The sequence below is a fragment of the Cucumis sativus genome, chromosome 4 (genome assembly GCF_000004075.3).
Source record: "Cucumis sativus cultivar 9930 chromosome 4, Cucumber_9930_V3, whole genome shotgun sequence".
NCBI lineage: Eukaryota > Viridiplantae > Streptophyta > Magnoliopsida > Cucurbitales > Cucurbitaceae > Cucumis > Cucumis sativus.
In genome coordinates, this window is record NC_026658.2 from 15,136,570 (window position 1) to 15,161,952 (window position 25,383).

General features: G+C 31.0%; 4 protein-coding genes across 4 annotated transcripts; all 4 read right to left on the reverse strand.

Moving 5' to 3' along the window:
* Positions 1 to 319: 319 nt before the first annotated feature.
* LOC101214270 lies at positions 320 to 3,020 on the reverse strand. The gene is made up of 5 exons (XM_004147861.3): positions 2,262 to 3,020; positions 1,866 to 2,171; positions 1,435 to 1,786; positions 1,208 to 1,342; positions 320 to 1,091 (listed from the first exon to the last, which is right to left on the reverse strand). The coding sequence occupies exons 1-5, from the start codon at positions 2,550 to 2,552 to the stop codon at positions 982 to 984; spliced, it is 1,194 nt and encodes a 397-aa protein (XP_004147909.1). The 5' UTR covers positions 2,553 to 3,020; the 3' UTR covers positions 320 to 981.
* A 13,623-nt stretch (positions 3,021 to 16,643) lies between these two features.
* LOC101214027 (probable glutathione S-transferase) lies at positions 16,644 to 17,670 on the reverse strand. The gene is made up of 2 exons (XM_004147860.3): positions 17,317 to 17,670; positions 16,644 to 17,160 (listed from the first exon to the last, which is right to left on the reverse strand). Exons 1-2 carry the CDS (start codon positions 17,629 to 17,631, stop codon positions 16,807 to 16,809), a joined length of 669 nt encoding a protein of 222 aa, XP_004147908.1. The 5' UTR covers positions 17,632 to 17,670; the 3' UTR covers positions 16,644 to 16,806.
* A 1,021-nt stretch (positions 17,671 to 18,691) lies between these two features.
* On the reverse strand, positions 18,692 to 19,852 carry LOC101213782 (probable glutathione S-transferase; the record flags this gene model as incomplete). Its single annotated transcript, XM_004147859.3, has 2 exons — positions 18,692 to 19,327; positions 19,466 to 19,852. Coding segments are annotated over 2 exons (729 nt in total), but the record flags the coding sequence as incomplete, so codon positions are not given.
* A 2,456-nt stretch (positions 19,853 to 22,308) lies between these two features.
* LOC105435370 (probable glutathione S-transferase) lies at positions 22,309 to 23,357 on the reverse strand. The gene is made up of 2 exons (XM_031883828.1): positions 22,946 to 23,357; positions 22,309 to 22,852 (listed from the first exon to the last, which is right to left on the reverse strand). The coding sequence occupies exons 1-2, from the start codon at positions 23,267 to 23,269 to the stop codon at positions 22,502 to 22,504; spliced, it is 675 nt and encodes a 224-aa protein (XP_031739688.1). The 5' UTR covers positions 23,270 to 23,357; the 3' UTR covers positions 22,309 to 22,501.
* Between the last annotated feature and the right edge of the window lie 2,026 nt (positions 23,358 to 25,383).

Sequence of the window (25,383 nt, forward strand, 5' to 3'; positions counted from 1 at the left end):
GAACCATCGATTTAAGTTATTGCCAAAAAAGAATCACTTGTTACCAAAAGAAGAAAACATACCCACAATTAAAATAACAAAACACAGTTAGACGTAAAAGGTTAAATGTTTGAATAATTCATTCTGTCTAACTTAAAAACCATACAATATACTTTGGAACAGGAGAATTTCATTTAAGAAATACATAGTCTGTGTGGTTTTAAAGTTTAGATGTTGATTAGGTATTGTTAGAATTCCACTTTGAATATCATTAATAAGAAATGCATGAACAACAGAAAGGTAAGGAAAAAGAGTGAAGAAGAGAGGAAGAAGAAAAAGGTAAAGTAAAATATTTGTTATATATGTTATTTTATTAGTGCATGGGGAGAGGAGAGGAGAGGGGAGGGGAGGAGAGGAGGGTACAAATTAGAATCCAAAACAAAGTTCCTAATCTGCCCTTCACAACAAAACAAAAGAAGCCAACTTACTTAATAAACCCCTCCTTTTTTCTAACACCAAAAACTTAAAAGAAAAGGAAAAACCCCTCTTTTTGTCTTCCTTTTCTTCTCTTTCCCATTACATTCATTTCTAAGTTGGCTTTTTCAGCCCCAAAATTAAAATTAAACAATAAACTTCCCATTCCCACTCCCACTCCCACTCCCCACCCCCCAAAAACTTAAACACAAGTTTATTTCTATCTTCTAATCTAAAATCCCTAATCCCCAAAAAAAACCAAAAACCACTTTTTCTTTTCCTTTCTTTTTTCTTCCGTAGAAACACCTTCCTCAATCCCTTCTTATCTTACCCTCTTTTCCTGTTAAACAAATACTCTATTCCCTATAATAATAACCCATTAAAAATCTAACAAACCTTCATTAACTTTTCTTTTATCTTAATCTACCCTTTTAATTCCCCTAAAATTTAACACAGCAGTTAGTAAATATCTAATCACCGCCCCCCTTTCTTTTTTTTCTTTATTCTATAGTGGCGGTGTTTGTCGCTTCAGTAAGTCCACTCTTGTGGAAGCCCAATCTCATGGTTTACTGCCGGCACCGCCGCTCGGAGGTTTCCCTTCTGCTGTAAACTTTCACTTCTGTTCCTTACAGAAACATCTGAGAACAACAAGATAACAAGAACACTAAGTAAAGCTTCAAAAAATTTGTGCAATATTAATTTACAAAATTTGAAGAAATGAGGCTAAGAGATGATGGTGGTCCCGTATTCTTACCGTTCTTCCCTGCGTTGAAAACTGGAGGCGAACGAGATTGAAGTTGTGGGGGATGAACACGTTGAACGTACATGTCGTCTAAGTTCAGATTCAGGGCTTGCATCACTCTGGCAGGAACCAAAACAGTCGAACAAGCTGTTGAAAGTAACCGTCGTTAAAATGAGAATAATAGAACCAAAGTGGACGGAAAATCGAGACTCGGAGGTGAATCTTGACTAGTTACAAACCTGGTTTCTTGCGTGTTTCAGAGATGGCAGCGCCGGCTTGTCGAGGTAAAAACACCCCCGTACCGGCGCATTCCCTCTTCCCGCCAGGAGCGCCTAGAAATACCGCTCTCATGCCAGAACCGTTCGTTGGGGGATTCACAGTGTGTTGTTTCCGAGGAGGAGCCCCCCAAGTGGGTTGGGACGGTAAGCCAGTAGTTGCGGAGCGGCAGTTTCTACCATTAAAGAACTCGTTATTTCTTCCTCTGTTTTGCGGCATTTGGGGTTGAGGTTGTCTCACAGTGCCCTTTGTTTGTCCCACACGAGCGGCCGAGTTCATTTGCTCGATAAGCTGCTGTCGTCTCAGATGCAGAAACTGCATAAAAACAAAATCCCATAAGAGACAAAGCAGAGAGACGAATGAAAAACTCCAGGGAATGAACCGTTGTACTTACTTGAGAAGCCTGCAGCTGCTGGTAAACCTCGACGTCGGGTTCGCGGTTTTTGAGCGGAACAGAGACAGGAGAAGGCTTTCTAGGCGGAGCAAGAGGTCCACAAGAGTTAATAAAACCGTACGCTTCTTCATTCATCCGCATCTTCGAGACTTCACCGGCAGCAGCATAGAGTAGATCCAAAGTTAGCTGTGGATGAGAAGCTTGGTAATGTCCATTGGGGCTTCCCCTGCTAGAGCTCTGTTTACAGCCGCATCCACTTCCCATGGCGCACAACGTTGACTGTGGTGAACCAGAAGATCCCCAAACCTGTAAAAACAAAAGAGAGTTCAAATCATAAAGCAAACAAAAAATGAGAGAGAAAAAAAGAAGAAACCAAATATAACATCCAACTCATACGTGAGAGTTGTCAAGTCCAAAACCATCCTCCAGAGTGGAACGCGTCATTCGGTGCGTCAATCCAGCGATGTATTCCTCCTCATCACTCTCTGTTTCGCTGGAACCAACCAGAGATTCAACCGGCGAACCGAGATCAGAAGTAAACCCAAAAGACCCAAATGGGTACAACCCAACACCATTTCTCCCACTCTTAAGATCATTACCCCCACACTTTTCCTCAATGAACAAGTCATCATCGTTAAGAAACTTAGGAGGAAGCCAAAACTCCCCATCATCCAAACTCTCAGCCATTACAGAAAGCTTAAAAAGCAAACCCCCAAAGGAAAAAAGAGAAGAAACAAAGAACAAGGACTAGTTATCGAGAGTAGACCAAAAAAGAAAACAGAGAGAGGAGTGAAAGCAGAAGAGTATATTTGAGATAGTGTTTTGCGGCTTGGTTAAGGTTTAATAATAAAAAGAGGGAAGAAGAAGAAGAAGGAGAGTGAATATGAGTAGGGTTTGAAGCGGCGGAAAGGGTCCCAGTCAAATCAGAAGAAAAAGAAAGATTAGAAACAGAGGAAATAGGGTTAAAGAGGGGTTTAAGAAGGGCACACAGTGGTGGGAACCCCTAAAAAAAAAAAAGAAGAAAAGGAAAATGGAAAAGAGAGAGGGAGGAAGAAGGAGAAGGACTGTGACCGTATATGTGTATTATGGAGAAAGAAGAATGGAATAAAATACAGAGAAGAAGAAGAAGAAGAAGAAGGGTCGGAAGAGGAAGCCTCGGAATACGTTTTTAAAAAAGCAGAGGAAGAGGAAAAGCTTATAAAAGAAGAGAAAGAGAGGGAGGAGGAGAAGACGCGCGTTTGTACGGAGCGTGGAAGATACTCGCAGGCGTTAGTGGGGAGACGGTTTCCTTGGTGGCCGGGCAAGTTATGGTCCACTTACAAGGGACTTTGTGGGGTCCATCCCCCTCGCAAATGGACTCCACTCCCTCCACACCATGTGACTTACGCCCTCCCCTCTTCTTTAGGGTTTTTTCCTTTTTCTTCTTTTCTTCTTTTCTTCTTTTCTTCTTTTCTTCTTTTTAAGTAATTAATAATAAATAATTTAATCTTTTCTTTTCATTCTCCATTTTTGTTTAATATTTATGTATATTCACTCTTCTTGTTTTCCATACTTTTCCACAATTTCTTTTTCTTTTCTTACTAAAACATCATTCAAACTACAAAGTCTAAACAAAACTATATCTAAATTTTCTTTTCTAAACATCTCTATTTCTAATACATATAAATTAAAATCATTATCTATCACATTAATACATTTTTATACACTCCATATTAATTATTTAAATATAAAAAAGTGTTTACTAATTTTGAAGAATAAAGAAAAAGTAATTTTAGTAAGAGAGGTGGAAACGGTGGCTTTGAGAGGGGGAGTGGGCCTCACTTGTTTCGTTTGTAGTGGGAAGAAACCCGCATTTTAAGTACGCGACTTCCGAAGAAACACATAATCTAAATTTATTATTTACTAAATACTTAATACAACAATTATTAATCCTAACAATAATTACTTATTCATTAAGTAATATTTTAGTGGGTTTGCATTGTTAAACACTTTCATTCTATTATATTAATTCTATTTCAAATATAAGTGGTTCAACCACATTTTGAGTTTGATATCAACCTTTTTTTTTTTAAGTGTTTTGGTATAGCTTTTAAATTGTATTAAAATTTTAATGAAAATTTGGTGATGACACTTGTTCTTTGTTTCGTGGATGGATCGAAAATACTGAACATTAATGACATCCTGACGATAGATTAGATATATCTTTTATTAGACCAGACATGTTTTGATTGACACGTTTTGTTCAATCATTTATGAAAACTAAGTTTGTTATATGAGTTAAAATAGTTAAATTTAGAAAGTCTAAAATCGATTGTTAAAACGTCATCGAATCATGAAATGTTAGACGTCTTTAGCATGCAATAACATAGTATTATCTATTTTTAGTCTAAACTTTTAGACTTTTATCATTTCATTTTATCTAAAAGTGACTTCCAACTTATCGTCAGCACATATTTTACTTGTGATTTTCTACTTATTTAGATTGCAATATAAACTATTCTTTGCATTCAACTCTTCTTTTATATATACTTTGAGAATCTCTGTCTTCACCACACAATTAATATAAGATTTTGTTCAACTTATTCGTTATATTATTTACATCTTCTTTTCAGTATCAATTAATTAATTTTAAATGTAGTATATAGTATCAAAGATGTTGTTAATTTCTTATTTTAAAAAAACTTTTGTATTTTTTACCATTTTTGCTATATTTTTTTTTTGTAAATATATTGTATTTTATTAGGATAAAAAAAGTTTACTTTACTTTTATAATTTCAAGAAAAAAATTAAAAGCCTACTATAAGACTTGTTGAAAGTCCAAAATAACCATCAAATTTTGTGTTGTGTCAATTTCTTGAGTGAAATAGTTAAATTAAAAAAACAATAACAAGTGTGATTTGTAAGCTTAATTTAAAAGAAAAGAAAAACTTAAATAGTTAAGTAGATTTAAATAATTAAAATAATTTTGAAGTATATATAAAACTGATAACATCATTCTTACTTATCTTAAAGGTTACCTAACGTATAATTGTTATAAGTCAAGTACACTTTATTTTATGTTTTTCTTAATCTTATTTTCATATCTTTAGGGTATTTCGTTAAAATGTGATATTAGATCATTCATATCTCCTTCATGTATTCAAACATTAAACCAAAAATATTTTTTTTAAAATATTTTTTTTATGGTATGTAAGTTTGAAATATGATTGAATCAAAATGTTATAATTATACGGTGGATATTTAAATTTTATTTCTATTTGTTTAGTAAATTTCAAGATTTTATATTATTTATTTCAATTTTTCGTTAAATACTCACTCAATATCCATTAATTAATTTAATAATAGAAGTTAATTAATTATAAAATTTTTATTATTTAAAAATTAATAACATGCCTCACCACTTATAACCATAAATGAGTAATTTGCGAAAGAGCAAAATTAAAATCTTAAAATGAACCGATTAAATTAAAACAAAACTAAAATATCGAAAATAAAATTATAATATTTAAAAACTAAATAATTAAATTGAAACAAAATACCTATTTTAGAAACTGAATTAAATTTATAAAAAGACAAAAAATGAACTTTCTTTTATGAAAAAACAAATTACAACTTAAAAGCAAGAAATTTGAGGGAAATTAAAAAGAAAAAGAAAAGAAAAAAGGGGGTATTTAAAACAAAAAGAATTATGGATTGGGGGGGAGAGGGTTTGGGTTGAGGTTAGGAGAGAGAATGACGTATTTGACCCTGGAGTGATAAGGACGTGATAGAGCCATCAACTCGGTTAAAGCCTGCCCCAAGATTTGCGTGCAGTACAAGATATTTCCCACCACCCTATTTTCTCCTTCTTTTCTTTTTCTTTTCTTTTCTTTTTCTTTTTCTCTTTTTTCCTTTTTTTTTCTTTTCTTCTTCATCTTTTCCCCCCAATAAATAATTACTTCTCCCTATTCATTCTTTTATTTCAATTCATAAGATATAAAATTAATAATTCAAACAAAACTTTCAAATTTACCAATAAATAATACAACAATTCCTAACCTCGTAAAAATAGTATTTAATAATTTAGTAATGATAATTCAGTCATTATTGTTGAGGTTCATTGTAGATAAATAGCTGTTGGGTGTTGAATTTATTAAAACAATTTAATTTAGTTGTATTATATATATATATAGTTTATAAGGGGAAGTAAGTATACCCACAATATACTTTTCATTTTTCATTGATTTATTACTATTATTCACAATATATCCAACTTTCTATCCAACCCTTTTATTTCTCTAAAATAAATCAATTTGAATTATTCTCAAACATAAATATGTTTTAAATGAAAGCATTAAAGCAAGAAATTTACATAATATATTAAAATATATATACATAAAAAAAATTACTATTTTTTAAACATGTTAAACCATACTTGTTAATTTATATGAGTGACATTTTGTTGCCTACTTTTTTAAATTTATATTTTAAGAATAGCGTCAATATTAAATTTAATGAAAATGTAAAAGCTACCCCACAAGTCAATGAAAATTTAATAGCATGACTGAACTTCTCTTTTAATTCTGAAATTATAGTACAAAATATGAGTATAAAGTATGATTCAATTGGTATGTTGTTAAGATTGATTTTTAGACATATATACATTTTTTTTTTTGGTAGGTTGTTATGAGTGATTTTTAGACATATATACATTGTTTTTTAGTGTAAATAGATGTTGAGAACTTCTAATATGTAAATAATAAAATATGTTAATTACGGTTAAGTTATACTTATATGTTGGTATTTTAATATTTGTCTCTTGAGACCTTAGTCCATATTTCACTTCTTCTTTCCAAACAGTAACAAAGGAAGCCAAATATATCTCGTAAAAGTATAGATTAAATTATAAAAAATACACTTGAACTATTTGGGCAGGTTCTAATTATATATCCATCTAGAGTTTGTGAAAGTGTTTTTGAAGAAATTGTTTGGGTAAGCAATGAAATGTTTGCTTTAAATAATGACAAAGTTTTCTTTTAACTGTGAGTCATGAGAGTTTCTCTAACAACATTGTTCGACAATTTGACCACCAACCGTCACATTTTTCACAAATTTAGTCTATGAACATCCTCTTAACTCTCATATTCCACGTTTTTGTATTTTTAAGTAAACTTAAAATGATTTTAATATTTTGTGTATTGAAATCATATTATTGTAAACGAGATCTCTAATTAACGGAAATCATTTATTAAAATTTCGAATTATTAATCTGACACATTTTTTCAAAATTCATTTTGCTTCCTTAAATATATGGTTATTTTATGGGTTTTGACACTATATTTTGTGATTTTTTTACGACGAGAACAACAATAAAGAACATTCAATTTCTCCAATAGAAGATCATCCAAATTACGAGCATGCTAAACTCACTTTAAATTCACTTTGTCTAATTAATTAACAATAATAATATACTAATCATACTATAAAATTTAATTAATTTAAGCAAATACATCATTACTAAGTATTGAATATAAAAAATTTATGGTTACTTACTAATATGGTAATTAATTTATAGTTATTTAATTAGATGAAGTGAGATATTAAATGATATGGAATTGGAAGCAGCTCTAAAGTATATATATTTGTAATAAATAAGGAAAATAGTTGGATGATATTAAAAAGAATCATTAATTACGCAGAGGAATGAATTTTTAGTGTTGAAGAGAGGCAGGTGGGCATGCATATTTATGAATATCATGAATAAATGATGAATATTACATGACACGTGTCGTACATAGACAGACACAAGTACTCTCAAAATTCTGTACGAATATTAAATATTTTCAACTTTTCCAAATCCCAACTCTACCCTCCACCTCGGTCAAACCCAACAAAAACACTATTCTTTTCCAATTCCACCCATCTTAACTCTTAACAAGAAATTAAAAATTTTCAAATAATTGTGGACTCACTTTCTTATAATTTTCATAACCAATTCAATCAGGAAGGAAGAAGAAGAAGAAGAAGAAAGAGAATGTTTGGACAGTCCGGCGTGGGACGGCGGAAATGAATCGGCTTCCGTCGTGGACACCAATAGTAATCCATAAACTAAATTTAAATTAATAAGGTAAAGTCCGAGAATTAAATAGTGTTACAGCTATGATTATTAGAATTAATTAAAAGAAGATGAGGTGGCAAAGACGTGGGAAGCTAGGGTTGAAGGTTGCGACCGTTTGGAATTGTTTAGGCACCGCCATGTGGGCGCGTGAAGAGAATGAAGTGGGTCCGACTCGGTCGGCATGGTGCTATCTGATTTCCTGCCTCTCTCTGTACTCTGTTCCCATCGGACCCAGGGATTTTCTTTTTTTCTTTTCTTTTCTAAAAATAACTAATTAAATCAATTTAATTTGATTAAATAATAATAATTCCAGGAAAAATAGTTTGAATTTGTGCAAAAAAGCACCCACCAGTACACTCCTTCTGCCTCCTTTTTGTGAAATCTATATCATTTTTTCTCATTTAACCGCACCCAAAACTTTTTTATTTTTTATTATTATTACTTTCCAATAACCTATAATTTAATTATGGAGAGAACATTATTTGCGAATTAGTCTAACTTGTTAAATAGAATGTAAAACAAAGTCAATAACTTAAAAAAAAGATTGACTTTCGTTTTAGTTATGTTTTGTTGCATGTTTATACATATTCTCCTTTGACATTAGAGTTGTGTACTTCAAAAAAAAAAGAAAAAAAGAAAAAGAAAACAGTTCCATTTGTCAACATAGTTGAAGAATTTGTGAAGTAGGGTTATGGTTGGGGTGTATTTTTGTGGAAGAACTGGGCGCCGTCATTGTTAAGAAGAAGTTGAAGAAGAAGGCAAATGGAAGAAACAGAGAGGATGCCGGCCGCCGACTTAAGAGAGACCAAACCCCATGCAAAAATTTATAATCTAATAATGTTATTTGTAATTTAATTTTGTTATTGTATTTGCAATAAATGTCTCAGCCACTTTGCTTCTGTCGTTTTTGCTAACTTAAATGTTCAATAAATTAAGGAAATACATTAATGAGCAGCATACCAACAACGTGCCCCCCATTTATTCCTTCCACTCACTCAATCTTTTTCTTTTTCTTTCTTAAACAAAAATATTTCTTCTTCCTATAGTGAGGCCATGATTATGGGTAGCATGTTTGAATGATAAGGGGGGAGAGACAATTATAAATCAACAAATATCCTATTAATCCAAACCATCATAATTATTATAATCATTTCATGCTATTCCAATTTATTTCATTTCTTAATTCTATTTATTTAAGTCTTCATCCTACGTATTCATGGATTCTAAACAAATTCAACTTTCTCAACTTTTATATGTATATTTGGAGTGGATTGTGTATTAATTTTTTACATTGAAACTGGAGCTACCTAGGCTATAATTTTGGAAATTTTGGACAGAGGATAAAGAGAGATGATGTGTAATTTTATAATTATTTCAATTATTATAGTTGGGTATGGGAGATTAAAAGGGGACAGCATGTTGTGTTGTGTGTTAATCCCACATGAAATTATGTTGTCAATTCTTTCTTTTTCTTTCTTTCTTTCTTTCTTTATTTCTAGCTTTAACAATTGATTTTCTTTTTTCTTTTGATGCTTATGTTTGAAGTTGTCTTGTAAAGATGAAGAGAGAGAGAGAGAGAGGGAACAGAAAAAAATTATAAATAAAAAGGACATTCCTCAAGTAAACATCATTGTAACCCCATAATCAAAATGCCAAATCCCACATGGAGGGAGAGATTTTTTTTCTTCCGGATTTAGGATATTAACTATAAAAAAATAGAATTTATTATTACAATTTTTAGTTCTTCCAAATCCATTTTACAACTCTGTTTATTACGTTTTCTGTGGAACCTAACTCAATAAAATAAAGCTCTACTTTTACATATAGTTCAACATTTAATCCTATAATTTGTCGAAAGAATTTGAAGATGAAAACTTTAGTTTATGCAAATGATATCTCTTTCTATATTTATTAGACTAGAAAAACATACGAAAAAGTTATTGTCATAAAATTGAGAGGAGAAAAACAACTTAATAATGATTATTAATAAAGAAATAATTAACGGGTTGATAAAAAGACAGTACTTTTTGATAACAAAGAATGAAATTGAAATTGATTGAATTTTACAACATGGGGAGGGCAGGGCAGAGAGACTTGAAAAGAATAATTGATTTTATATTTTATGGTAAAGGAATAATAATTGAAGTTGTAGAAGTAAAAACACAGTAATTAAAATTTTGTAAAGGGCTAAGGTGTGGTGTTTAATTAAGTTTCATAATTGGAGCCGTGAGTGGCGGAGGAGGAGGAGAGGCAATGGGGTCCGCCGGAGATTCATTTTTTGAGGGCTTTTCTTTCTTGTGGAGTTTCAGTTCTCACCACCACAAAGGGATGAGAGAGAAAAACCCTAGGTTGATATAGAGGTAATAAATAATAATTTTAGGGTTTTTGAGTGAGTCTTAAGAATGGGTAAGGCTAGCAAAGCAAGTAGATATAGCCACCCATTATAATAATTTCGATTTCATCTATATCTTTCTTTTCTTTCTTTTCTTTCTTTCCTTTCCCCTTTTTCCTTTTTAGGGTTTGTGAGAAGATATACATAAGAAGAAAAATGAAAAACAAAATATCACTACCCATTTTCGTAACTCACGCTTTACTATTGCCTTCCAATCTCATTTTTGTCCTTCAACATTCTCTTTAATCTCATTTTAGTCCTAACTCTAATTTGCAAACCAATTATCTCTCACTTTTTACTTCCCTTCAACATTAACGTTCACTCTTAAATAAATCGGCTATCTACGCAATTTACACATTAACTGAAAATTTTCATATTTTCTTCTCTCAATTTACACATCAACATGTAGCTCTTTCCTTCACTTCCTTCAATATTTTCAATGATTTTGCTTAGCTTGCGATCAACTAGCTCCATCGATAATCATCGCTGATGATCATATGCTTCAACGACCATCTTTGGTGTCGAGCATTGACCACTTCTAGCAACAGCCATTGCCATCAACATGCTTCAATAAGTAGCCTCATGTAGCCAAATTCTGGTAACCATCTTTGATGGAACAATGACTACCTTTGACATTCACTTCTAGCAATCACATTCAATATCCAACTTCACACAACTACTACTTTCAATGACCAACTTTGACGATCACCTTTGGCAACCAACTCTGTCAGTCATATACTTAATAAAAAACTTGGTCATGAGTGAAAATAGTTTTAAATAAAAACTTGAAATTATTAATTCTTGATGTGTTTCAATATCTTTACATTAATTAGTAGTTTATATTGACTTTACTTTAGTGTTGACAACAGGGATGGGGTGGGGCGGAGTCATTTCTCATTTCTTGTTCCTGTGAAAAATTTAATCATTGACTCCGTCTCATTTCCTATTTTGAGAGTCGGGTTCGGGGTGTGGGCTCACGGGAAATTTCTCATATTTTTATTTAAAATATTAAAATATTAAAATTTGACATTTAAATTAATATAAAAAACATTTTAATATTTATTTAGAGTTAATATATTTAATAAAATTGTTATGTTAATTTAATTGTGAAATAAAAATTTAAAAAATGCTTTAGCTATATATACATATATTAACAAGTAATAAAAATTATTCACGGCCGGATGGAAACTCGTTTAGTGTCTCTGATTTAACCTCATCCCTTGTCAAATGGGGGATTATATTCCTTGTCGCAATGGACGCATGCAAGTATCTTTGCCAATCCAATTTTATATACTTTTGGTTTCACTCAAAAAGTCATGTAAAAATGGTCATAAAGTAATTCACCGTTTATACCTAAAACCATAGCTTTATGTAGCTAATGCACAAAATTGATGTAGCAATCCCAAAACCTATGTACATACGTAATAAATAGTAGCTCAAAGCAAAATTAAATGGTTGAAAATTAAAATGTTGAAAGTGAAAGTGTTATTGAGACTTAAAAGAAAGAAGAGGAGGATATTATTGAACTTAGAGAAGTGTTTTGTTGAGTGAAATGATGTATGAGGCGGTTATGGATAATGTAGGGGAGAAAAAGAAAGGGAGGTGGGCGTTGCTTTTGCTTAGGCTTTGGTTCCATATGGTTAAATAAATTTTTTAAAAAAGGCAGCTTCTATTCCCTTTGTGTTGTTTTCAATTAATCCAACTTCACTTTTATATTGCATTCCAACAAAATCTTTTGTAGGGACCAAAATTAATGACATTTTGCTTCCCCCCATCTAATTCTTCTTTCTTTTTTTTCAATGTCAAAATATTCTCTCTTTTTTTTCTTCTTCTTAAAATCCACACCCTTTCATATGCTTTTCATGCCATACTCCCTACTCCTTCTTTCTTATAAATATACATACATGTCTTTTAAATTTTATTACAAGTATATATAGTTTCAATTAAGTGTACTCTAAACTTTTCTCAACAAATCTTTTGTTCCTATACATTATCTTTTCATATATTTCTACTTTACTGTCGTTCTTTAAAACTAAGATTTCGTTTCGTAGTTTGATAACCATTTTTTATTTTTGTTTTTGTTTCTACAAATTAAGTCTATAAACACATACTTTCATCATTTTTATCTACTTTTTTATCAACGATTTTAAAAAATCAAGCCAAAATTTGAAAACTAAAAAGAGTATAACTTTTTAAAAAGTTGTATTTTTAGTTTTGAAGTTTGGTTCAAAATTCACCAATTATACTCGAGAATGATGCAAATCGTTGTAAGAAAGGAGAAAAAACGTGTTGATTTTAAAAAAAAAAACCAAAATCTAAAAATGGGATGGTTATGAAATATGCATATATTAACCAAAACAATCCTAAGGCATAGCTAAAGCAATTTTAATATTTTTTCGTTTTTCATGACAATCCAAAAATAATATAAATTGTATGTTATTTTATTTTTTATAAGTTAATTGGAGTTGCAGCCCAACCAACAACAATAAATGAAAGAAAAAAAGGGATATGAATTTAGAATTAAATGTTTGGTGGAAAGATTGAGTGAAGAACACAAAAGATAAGGGTGAATGAGAAGTGAAAAGATGAAGACAAAGGCAGAAGAAAGTGGGTTAAGTCTTGGAAGAAAATGTAATATAGAAATAAATACATCATGTGTGTGTGCATAGGGGAGCTAATGGGGATTGCCCAAAAGTTGTTCCACAAAATTCCCTCCAATCCTAAATTCCTTTACCCCCTCTTTCCCTAAACCATACCATTCCCCAACCCCTCTCCTTCCTCCTTCACATTTATTTTCCCAACATTTACATTACATTTTATGATCAACCCCACATCCCATTTCTTCCATCCCCACACCAATAAATCCATTATTCACCCAAATTCCAATACACAACAGCTTATCTCCGCCGTGGAAGGGGCACCGGCAACACCGACAGATTGAAAGATGGAGACTTAATTAGTAAACATTGGTGGTTTCCTTGGCCGACTGGCCTACGCAAGATTTGATAGCATTATAATTTGTTGGCCATTATTATGGGTAACGCAGCACGCTTACTTATTGTTTCTATATCTCCATTAGGGACATCTTCACAAATATTGGGCCCCTTCCTACCCTATGTTTTGTTTTGTTTTTGGATTTGAAGGTGGAGAGATCCATTTTTTATTTGATGTCAGACACTGAAAAATGTATTCTTTAATCTCTGTTTTTGACTTTCAACCTCCCAAATTATTTACATATTTGTAGTCCACACAAACCTTTATCCACACAACGGACTGGGGTATCACACCTCTAAAATCATTTGCCAAGAATAACACAAAGTCATTCAATGCTTAAACAATAAACCATTGTTTCTCATTCTATACGATGTCCCTTCTTTTTATGTAGTCAATGTTAATTAAACTATGTGTTTTGAAGTTAATTCTATTAATCTAGTAGTTTAAAGAAAAGTTTATGTATTATTTTAACTATATATATATGAAAGAATAGATTTGTTTGTTATCTTTTAGATACCTCTCTATGGAAGGTGAAGTTAGTTTAGATTGAGTATTAGGTCTATGATTGGAAAAGTTTACTTTTATTGGCTTTCATATAATATCTAATGATCTAGATATTTATAAGAGTTCAAAATTATTATTCTAAAAATATTAAAATAAAAAACAGATAAAAGAGGGAATATAGTTAGATTATTTTTTATTGCATATGCTTAAAATTCGTACTAAAAATTATAGCAATTCTTATCGTTATCTTAACTTTCTAGGGTCAAGCGTATGGGTGTTTACTCTTCGATTTCAAGCTAAAACTGCACCGAACCACAAAATGTAAAAGAAAAATTCATACAAAAATGAACCGAACTGCACATGTTAACATATTTAACCGAATTTTAGAAACAAAACTTTTATGAACATTTCTTTAAAACTTATACGGTTTGATTCAATTTTAAAATAGGTTTAAAACATTAAAACTGAACCGAACCGAACCACATAAGAAGTGGTTTCAACATAACATAAAACGCACCAAACCATATGCAATCAATTTCGATTGGGTTTATCAAATTTGTTTGATTTTCAAATATTTTATGAACATCCCTAGTCAAGCGGTATATATATCAATTATAGTAACATTAAAGATGTTAAAGTTGAAAATTTTTCAACTATAACAACAACAATAGCTATAAAATGGTAACGATACAATGTAATTCTTATACGTAATCTAATTGAATACCCTTTTAACTTATGAATTCAAACAATGAAATGAATCCCATTTTTTTGTATTTAGTCTATTGCGTTTGTACATAGTAAACATGGTGTGAGTGCAGTTGTACTCAATCCTATACATAACTCGTCCAAAAAAAACATGATGATTTACCAAAGAATTTTGATCAAGTGTTTGCATGAAAAATCATTTCATTTGAGAGACATTTCTAAAAGTGAATAGAAGAATTAAAAAATGGGAATCATTTAATTGAAGTTGTCAAAAAAACAAAACGAAAGAAATAAAAGATAACTTAATTTATAAAAAATGAAAAATAGAACATCGAGATTAGTAAAAGAAAGTGGGGGAAGAGAAGAGAAGTGATTAGAAAAATTGGAAAGAAGAAAAAGTGGAGAGGGAAGGCATGTGAGCTTGATTTCCGGGAAAAGGCCTTGTGGATGCCTTATTTCCTCTGTCCTTTACCTTTCTTTGGGCTTTAGCTGTCAAATTTTTATGTATTTTTAGCATATTCTTCTTCCCTATACTTTGACCATCTGTCCCCTCCTCTGTTCCAACCACTCTTCTAATATATAATATAATCATCTCCAAATTTCTACTTATCTATACTCCTTTTAACTTCTTTGAAATTGTGCCCATGGATCCTTACACTTAATTTCACCTTCTTTTCTAACCTACTCTTACTTGGAGAAAAAAAAGAGAGAATAATTTGTCATGTGATAAGTTGCATTTTTGGACAACTAAGACTATGTTTAGAAAGTAAAATATGCTTTTATATATTAATTGTCATTCAACTAAATTCATGTAAGAAAAAGTGATAGTGAGTTGTAAGTATTGGTGGTTTTTTTGAGGTTGAATATATTTATAGTGGTTTGTTTTACTTTTGTCATTTAGTGTTTAAAAGAAACCCATTGACAAAGACTTATGGTTGGTTGCATGCGACATTTTGGATTCTTCTTGTTTCTTCTTCGTCTTCTTCTTCTTCTTCTTCTTCTTCTTAATTCTTCTCTCTCTCTCTCTCTCTCACACACACACTTCTTCACATGCTTCAACTTTAAATATTGTCTTTCATATTCCTCTTTCGGTCATGGGGTTTTTCAAAGATTCAATTTTTTGGCCAATATTGGACACATCATCACCTTATGATGTTGGGTTTTTTGTTTTTATGGTCAAAATTCCATACGTTTTTTGTTAACCTTTTTTCTGGGTCAAAGATTGCTATATTATTGGTGAATGTCTTAAGAAATATATAATGATTTTGGGGGATTTTTTCCTATGCTTCTATGTGAAAGCGGCTCTTAAGAGTGCGTTTTGATTTTCTATTGAATAAAAATGATTTTAAAAAATACGTTTTATTTTCTCTCATTACTCTTACTATTGCATCAGGAGAGATGGAGAATGCATGCATTGATGATGGTGATAGGATTGGAGGATTTTGATGGAGATATTTGTACCCATTATTCAAGTGTAGAAACATAATGAGTCTGCTACACCTAATTTTTCAAACAAAGGGACAATGCAATGTCTTAATCGGGCCTTCAAATTTTCATTTCCCCCGATAAATGCCGAAGCAATTTTGATAGAAAGTTTTTATTTTTCTTTTCTTATTTCAATGAAATTTCCATCAATCTTAGAAGCTCAGTTTGAGGCCCAATTTGGAGAGAGCCTATCCAAAAAGAACTCTCATGCACTTCCGCTAAAACTCTCACCTTATAACATTAATATTTCAATTATGTCTTTTAAGTTTTTAACTTTATAAATTTAGGGTGTGTAGAATTGTGTGGTTCATCACTGTGAACAATTGTTGTTGATCTTCCTCCTTTTAACCTCATGTCTCCAACTTTTGTTCTTTCATTTATGATTTTTGCACTAATCCAAACCTTATTTTTATTCTAACCCTATATATGTTTAAATCTATTCACTTAAGCAACACACATAAACACATAAAGTATGTACATCCCACATGCTTTTACATCAATACTTTAACACACAACTTCTATAGACGTTGAAACTCAAAGACATTGATTCCTTAATAAATCAAGTTTAAACTCAAAAAGTGGAAATTATAAGTTAGAATAATATTCAAACAAGAGGATTCAATTTAAATTTATTGAAACAGATCAAAGAGACAGCAGGTTTAATTCTCAAATTTGAAGATACATCATTTTACAAAAGCTGCTTAATTAAGGTGGTATATAGTAGGCCTAGTTCATGAAGAATGTTCATTTGGAAGCATGATCATTTAATTTGTGTCCACAAATTGAGACTTAAAAAGGGCAAGAAGTTGAGTTTTGGGGGGGAGATTGTGTTTGACAATGGGGTGTTGAAGAAAGTGATGACACCATTGAGTTAGCCTTGGAAGGTTTTGCAATTCACTGGTAAGTATTTGAACACCAAAAGCTTCATCCATGGCTTGACTCCAATATGCTATGAAATTAGCAACAATGTCAACAAATCCCAATTTCTCTCCTCCAAAGAATTTCTTCCCTTTAAGCTCTTCTTCAAGTGCTCTTAACCCTTCCCTTGCCTCACCTATTGCCTCTTCTCTATCCTTTCCTTCACCTGATCTCCTTGCTTTCATTAATGAAGGTAGCACCTGCCCATTATATTAAAAAAGGTTGAGCATCAGATGCACTCTAATAATTACTCATCAAACAATAACAATTACGATCTAACACATATATGTCTCTCTGGAAAATAGGAAACCAGAAGAAAACACAAATGATAAAATGGGCCCAAAAGACTGCCTTACCTTGTCATCCAAAAACTTGGCCCAAAAGAGAGCAAGAGCTTTGTGATAAGGATGTTGAGGCAAAATGGGATTGTCCTTCCAACTCTCATCTATGTATTGAAGAATAACAATGGACTCTGCTATGGGTTTTCCCCCATGGACAAACACAGGAACCTTCTTGTAAACAGGGTTGAATTTGAGGATCAAATCACTCTTCTTCTTGTATATTTCTTCTTCAATGTAATCATATTGAATCCCTTTCAATTTCAAAGCCAATTCTACACGACGGCTGAAAGGGCTGAACCATGCCCCAAATACCTCCACTTTTTCTCCCATTATTTGATCTCCTTTTCCTTTCAACTATTGCTTCCTATTAGCCTTACCTTAATATATAGATATGCTCTGTTCTTTTAATACCAACTCCACTCCTAAAGTGATTACTTCAAATGCTATAAAACTATTTTTGTGGTCTTATATGTTCGTTTAAGTCGTAAGCCAATGCGACATCAAAGTGTGTCATATTCAAATTGGGTTTCTCTTCTTTTACAAACACATCCACCATTATTTTAAGCGCAATTCATGGTTGGTTGGGTACTTAATTAAATCTCCTTATATTGTACTTATAAGTATAATCATTAATGATCTTTTAGATCTCAATGTTCTACATTTTTATTTTGTTTTTGAGTTTTTGTTCATGATTTCTAAACAAATTTTCAACTCTGTATTTAATAAAAAAATTCATATGTTAAAATATAATATTTAATATTATATATAAATATATATAACCTAAATCTTCTTTTTAAAACTAAATGTAGAAAATTATCTTTTCCTATTTTTATTTTGATTAGATCAAAAGGTTGGAGATGACAACCAAAAGACCCTGTAGGTATTACAATTGACCAAGTACATCAATTTTATACTTTTACATAAAACGTTCTAGAATGTGGACTACAAAGCTTTACAACTTTTCAAAACTTACAGCCCACTCATTTTCCAAACACCTTCTACCATGTATATGTTATGTAAATCTTATAACATTTTTAAATTATTGAACTTATTAGATGCAGTTGAATGTTCAAGTATTTTTTAGATCCAAATTAAAAATTTAAAGGACAATTAGATTTTGTTTTCCTGACATTTTTTTAGAACTTATAACCTATAATATCAACACGTTGGATCGTTTCTCATATACCTATCAATTTTTTGAAGTGATAGGTTTGAACTATAGACTTAATCCGTATGGATATGTTAAACCCATATTTATGGAATGAATTATGTAAAACTACTCTCATGCTATTAAATCTAAATCAATTTTAAACGTTAATTAGGATTTGTAATTATGGTATGTGAGCACTTGTTGGAAGATCGATTCCATTCGACCAAAAATTCACAAATGTCGTCCCAACAAAACTTTCATAAATTTAGGGTCTAACGAGTAGCAAAGAAAAATATGAGTATACATGTCTTCAATTTGCCCATCTAATCACAAAAGTAGAATTAAGCAAACGATTGATTATATGACTAATGACTTTACTTGAATGATAATAAAAATATAATATCCTTTTTATTTTAATGATATGTCCACCAGCAACATCATCATCAGACAGACATTTTGATTAACTTCTTGAACTTATCTAAACATTCCAATGAAATATCAATACCAAATTGGTTAAATCATCCTCCTTAGTTTTCAAATTTTCCAATTAGCTTTCATGCAGGCAACAATCTCATATTTTGGAGGGAGAATCTGGTTGAAAATGGAATGGTTAACAAGCTGATCACTCCATTTGATTAGGTTAGGGAAGTTATCAGCTGTAAGCAGCTGAAACCCAAAACATTCTTCAAAGGCAGGAATCCAACCAGCAATCACAGTCCCAACAATGTCTACAAACCCAATATCATTTCCTCCAAACAGTTCATTGTTTTTTTCAATCTCTTTCTCAAGTGCTTCTAATGCTTCCCTTGCCTCTTCTATAGCCTTCTCTCTATCTTCTCCTCTGCTTCCAGCAGCCTTCACTACTGCACCCACGACCTAATTTTGAATAGAATAAGACCGTAGTAGTTGAAATACAATACATTCGATATAATAATGAAGAAGGGAAGGGAGGTTTTAGGTGAAAAAGAAACCCCCCTTTGATGAATTATGATAAATTTAACAACTTCTGCATACCTTGTCGTCAATAAACTTAGCCCAGAATCTGGCAAGAGCTCTTTGGTGGGGATGTTGGGGCAAGATGGGATAATTTTCTTTCCAGATATCATCAATGTATTCCAGAATCACAAGAGACTCAGCAATGGGTTGACCGTGGTGGAGCAGAACAGGGACCTTCTTGTGAATAGGGTTGTATTTGAGAAGCAAATCACTCTTGTTATGAAACAAATCTTCTTCAAAGTATTGGTATTCTACGCCTTTGAGCTTGAGAGCTAGCTCCACTCTGCGACTAAAAGGACTTCCCCAAAAACCCAAGACTTGTACTTGTTCTGCCATATCTAAGATTGATTGAGATTGAGATTTGAGACGGTGTTTATGTGGGAAGTGGGTGTGTGTGTGGTTTAATTTAAATTAATACAGATAGAGAGGAATAAATGGTAAGAAACGTAAACCTTTGTTTGTTTGGATTTCTTGGGGCGGAGGCTAAAGGCTTCGTAAGCTGCTACGTAAACCATGTATTGGTTGGTCTTCAATTTTCTCGATCACAAAGACTTTGGGTAAACTAATTAAATTTTGCTACCTCAAACTTTCTTTTTATGATTTTTCTTTTGATGTGTGTAAGTGATGAGAAAAATCTCTTCTTAACAACAATAGTTTGTTTTTTTTTCTCTCTTTAATGTGATTGAGGGAATTAATAATTTATTGTTTTTTGTACAAAACCTTGTTTACAATGCTTAACTTTTACTTCCATTCGGTCTTTTGTTTTCTTACTAACCAAAAACATCGCACCACACGGTCCTTACATTAACTCAATACAAATTACTCTAGACCAACCGTTGATCATATCTCACCTAGGCATCTTCCTATTTTTTACACTGGGTTATAGGAGGAATAATTCTTTTTATGCAAACCTGCTTCCACCCTTCATTTTTAAATGCACTTTTTATTACCTATATCGTGTTCTATCTAATTTAGTTCAGTTTATAACTCTCTTTCTATAAACTATTTTGTTATTTGTATATTATTTCGTTTGAATGAAAATTATGTTGCCAGTTATTGGTTTAAATCAATGGTTAAATTTATACAATTTGTGTATTGCTTTTAGAATATCAATTAAAAAATAAAAGTACAATTTATTCGCAATCCAACGTTAAAAAGGGTTGAAAATGGATGTCGTCTTTGAAGAAATTTCTAAAAATTGTTTTACAAGGACTATGATCCGATTTGGTAAATTAGAGTTAGAATACAAATTAAAAATAATAATAATTTATTGGTACGAAACGTTTGCATAAAAAACATTGAAAGTTGACATAAAACTAATGAAAATTGTTTTACAAAAATATGACAAATTGGTAAATTAAAGGGACATTTTTTAAAATAGCAAAATAAATTAAAATATTTACAAGCTATTACAAAATTTTGGATTCTATCACTATAACATATCAATGAGCAATAGAATTTGCTATAAGTGGTAAATATTTTGTAAAATCTACTATTTTAAAAAAACTTCCTAAAACAAATATACAAAATTTGTGTATTAAATTTAGAATACGAATTTTAAAAAAGAAAATTGCATAGGATAATATTTTAAGAATATGATATAGCAATTATAACACATTATTTTAAAATTTTGCAAATATGACAAAAAATTTCACTTCTCCATCTTAAATTTGTTATTATTCCAAAACTGTTCTTCAATAACTTATTAATGTCCTACTCATTATTTATTTATTCTTCAACTTTTTAAGATCCTAATTATTTGTTTATTTTTATACTAGAAACATTATTTATTTTTCTGTCTTAATCTTAATTTTAAAATATCAATAGTACAATAATTTCAATATAAAATATTATATAGTGGTTGTTGATCAGAGTAATTTAACTTCATTTGTGATTCTTTTTTTTTTTTTTTTTTTTTTACTTTATTTCATGTTTATTTTGAGTTAAATCTAATTCCAAATGATTTTCTTTTATATTTTTACATTAATTTTTTTTGTTTTATTTTGTCTCAGTGTCGTATATCAGTGTTGTGATATACTTATATTATACGTATTAGTTGGTTGATATATTTACTACATGATTTTCGTTTTTTCAAATTTATGCAGTTCATTAGAGTATTATTAAGTATATAAATGATGTAACTCAGTGTATCATTATCAAGTGTATCAACAATATACTGTTAAAACATATCACCAAAGTGAATCATTATCAAGTATATGAATCAAGTTTACAAGTGTAAATCAATAATATATCAAGTGTATAAGTAGAGCTTCAAGTATATCAAGTGCATTTAATCAATCAATTGTATAAGTGAATAATACTAAATGTATTTGCAGACTATCTGCTGGTGTATCAAACATATATTAGTAATGTTTCAGGTGTGTATAAAAAGGTATCGAATGTATCAAAGATTATCAAGTGCATCAAGTGTATGAATCAAATGTATTAGGTGTATCAAGAAGTATCAGGTGTATTAAGGGGTGTATTAGGTGTATCAGACATGTACAAGGTGTATCAAAGGTATATTAGTAACGAGGGCAGTTGTGACATTTTACCTTTTAATTTGTGGACTGAGCTTCGTTTTTATAATTTTTGCAAATAATAAAGTGTGTGCACTATGGACTTAATTACTAAAACTTATTTTGTTATTTTTGCAAGTGTCAATTTTAAAAAACTAATAAAAATAATTTTCATAACACTACCTAGGTAAATCTTTTCTAAATACATATTATCATATTCCAACTTTTTCTATAGCCCAAGGATATTTATTACAAGCATTTTGCCTCATAACTTAATCCTTCTCCTAAACTGCCTCAAAATGACCTAATCAAAATGATTATTCTCCAAATGTTTTCATCTAGTAAACACTAATTGTAAATATTTTGATTTATTCTATGTATTTGAAAATAGCCATCAAGAAAATGATGGCTGGGAAGGAGCAAAATATATAGGTAATATTAGAGTACATTCTCGACCTTACCAAAAGGTTAGAGATTTATTTTGTTACATAACGCAGGTGGTCTATTGAAGATACAAAAGAAAGCAACAAATTGTCTAGTTGGTTATTGAAACAACTTGCAACTCGAAGTAGGCCACAAGTTTAGATTTTGGAGGCAAAACCTGTTTGACCACACTGTTGTTTACAATCTCTTCACTCCATTTGGTTAACTTTGGAAACTTTTTTGTTGTTAACAGCTCAAATCCAAAAGCTTCTTCAATGGCTGGGATCCAATATGCAATTACAGTTCCAACAATGTCCACAATTCCAATTTTATTTCCTCCAAAGAACTTCTTGTTTTGAAGCTCTTTCTCAAGTGGTTTTAATGTCTCCTCTGTTTCTTCCAAACCCTTCTCTCTCTCTTCTCTTTTGCTGCTTTTTGCAGCCTTCAGTGTAGCAGCCAAAACCTATATCATGAATTGAAATTATATATATTATGAACACATTGATACCGTTAAAGTAAGCAGTGATCAATAAAATAAACAAATTTACTTACATACCTTGTCATCTATATAATTAGCCCAGAATCTTGCTTGAGCTGTTTCGTAGGGATTTTGTTGAGGAAAGAAAGGATAAAGTGAGTTCCAAACTTGATCGATGTACTCAAGAATTATAAGTGACTCTGAGATGGGGTTTCCGTTGTGAAGAAAAACAGGGACTTTCTTGTAAATTGGGTTGTAAGTCAAAAGGAAATCACTTTTGTTCTTCAAATCTTCTTCATGATATTTATAATCAATGCCTTTGAGTTTCAAACCCAACTCCACTCTCCGGCTAAATGGACTCATCCATCCACCAAACAATTCCACTTCTTCCCCCATCGCCATAGATATTGCTAATCTCTGTCTGATTGTTTTTAATAACAAGAATGATAATACACAAAAGCTGAGTCTTTATTGTGAATAATTTGGAATATGAGAGGAAGTATTTATATAGAGGAATTAGGAAATGGGTAGGAAGAGAAGGGAAAAGTGTGTTTGGATTCGTGTAAGAGAGTGAGTTGTTTAGTCTCAATTTTCTTGAGGTGGATGGTTGAATGTTGTCGTAAGGCATTATGTAATACTTTTTTTTATAATACCGAATATACCCTCCATTTTCGAGGTTTGATCAATCGCCAATTCATCCTCGCGCTTTCTCATCGCCGACCCTTCTTCTTTCTCTGCTTTCTTCTTCTCAGCTCCATCTTAGCATCCTCAAGAGCATTAATCAATCTTTTAAAACACTCCACCTGTTTCTTCCCCTTCTTCTTTTCGACATCAAATTCTCTACCCCATCCGACACTGTCATTTCTATTTATTCTCATATCTTTAACCTTCTTCTTACTCATCTGCTTCCTCTTATCTTCATCTTCCTCCTCCTTTGTTTCTTTTCTTCTATTACTGAACAGTTAGATCTAGGTATATATTATTATAATATAATGTATCTCATTCCTCATTACTCATAGAGTTATGGTCACTATACTCTTCATCTTCTTCCTTAAAGAGTCCATTTCCATCTTTATTCTCCTTAGATTAATTGAAGAATTAGTTGTGAATTAGTTGTCTAACACTTCTCAATTTTTTGTTTATGTAGTTTGTGTATTACTTACTCATACACCCGTCTTTATTAATAAACTCTACCAATTTCTATTATAGATAGACATTTATCAATTTTTATGATAGATTTTTATCAACATCCATAAACGATAGATTCATTGTCTATTAATAAATATTTAGGATAGATAGTGATAAATAACTATTAATGATAGATAATGATAGACTTTTATTATTATCTATCATTGAGTTTCTATTATTGATATGTAATGATAGTTCAAGTAATCGAGATTAATGGACTTGGGTTTGAACCAAGCTTTGGGGTGTTTTTAAAATTTCACTTATGGTATAGTTGAAATGGGTAGAAGTATATAAACTTTTGCTATTAATCGTAAATAGTTTGTTATTTTTAAAAATCTTCCTTTTAAATGTTTGGAAAGAAATAAAGTTGAGTTTCTTTGTTAAGCATTCTCAATAAAAATAATAATAAAAAAGTTCAATTCAACCAATTTGAAAATATGTCTATATTTTTTGGTTTGGAAGGAAAAACGTGTATTTAAAATTTAATGTTTGAAATGTAATTGAAAGGGAAAATTTTAAGAATTTATTAATATAGACAACTTTTATCGAAGGGTGTTTGCAAAAATAGCAAAAAAAATTATGATAATAGGATCTATACTTGTTATCTAATTATACTCGTATGTCTAATTGTTATATTTGTTATAGTATCATGAGTTATTTTTTTTTATATGCAATTTTTTTTATGGAGACAGTGACACGGTTCATTTAAAATTCGTAAATTCTCAAATTACAAATAGAAATGTGATATTATCTCTACCACCAAAACTAAAAAGTTTATTCTAACTATTAATCCACCCTAAAACCCAACCAAATTCAAAGATATGAACTATTAAATTGAATAAATGAATATGATTATTTTAATCACTAGATGGTCTTGATTGATATTAATTTTGCATTTATCACGTCTTGTCATTTAAAATTCGTAAATTCTCAAATTACAAATAGAAATGTGATATTATCTCTACCACCAAAACTAAAAAGTTTATTCTAACTATTAATCCACCCTAAAACCCAACCAAATTCAAAGATATGAACTATTAAATTGTATAAATGAATATGATTATTTTAATCACTAGATGGTCTTGATTGATATTAATTTTGCATTTATCACGTCTTGTCATCCATATATATATACACTTTGCTCAAAACCTAACCAAAGACTAAGAGCTCTTTCCTAGGATGGTTGAGATACAATAGGGTTGTGTATTAATTTACCCATGTTTGTCGTATTTGATAGATGATATATTATTAATTTTATCTTCACCTATCGATTTAAGTTTTTAAATGAATCGTTAATTAACATAATATCAGAGCGAGCAAGTGGTTTA

Excerpts from the sequence above, each read along its gene's own strand:
- LOC101214270 (XM_004147861.3), bottom strand. The coding sequence starts at position 2,552 with ATGGCTGAGAGTTTGGATGATGGGGAGTTTTGGCTTCCTCCTAAGTTT. Across the intron at positions 2,172-2,261 it reads TTGGACTTGACAACTCTCAC|GTTTGGGGATCTTCTGGTTC; the intron begins GTATGAGTTGGA and ends TTGTTTTTACAG. Across the intron at positions 1,787-1,865 it reads AGCAGCTGCAGGCTTCTCAA|TTTCTGCATCTGAGACGACA; the intron begins GTAAGTACAACG and ends GTTTTTATGCAG.
- LOC101214027 (XM_004147860.3), bottom strand. The coding sequence starts at position 17,631 with ATGGGAGAAAAAGTGGAGGTATTTGGGGCATGGTTCAGCCCTTTCAGC. Across the intron at positions 17,161-17,316 it reads CCAAGTTTTTGGATGACAAG|GTGCTACCTTCATTAATGAA; the intron begins GTAAGGCAGTCT and ends TATAATGGGCAG.
- LOC105435370 (XM_031883828.1), bottom strand. The coding sequence starts at position 23,269 with ATGGCGATGGGGGAAGAAGTGGAATTGTTTGGTGGATGGATGAGTCCA. Across the intron at positions 22,853-22,945 it reads CTAATTATATAGATGACAAG|GTTTTGGCTGCTACACTGAA; the intron begins GTATGTAAGTAA and ends TTCATGATATAG.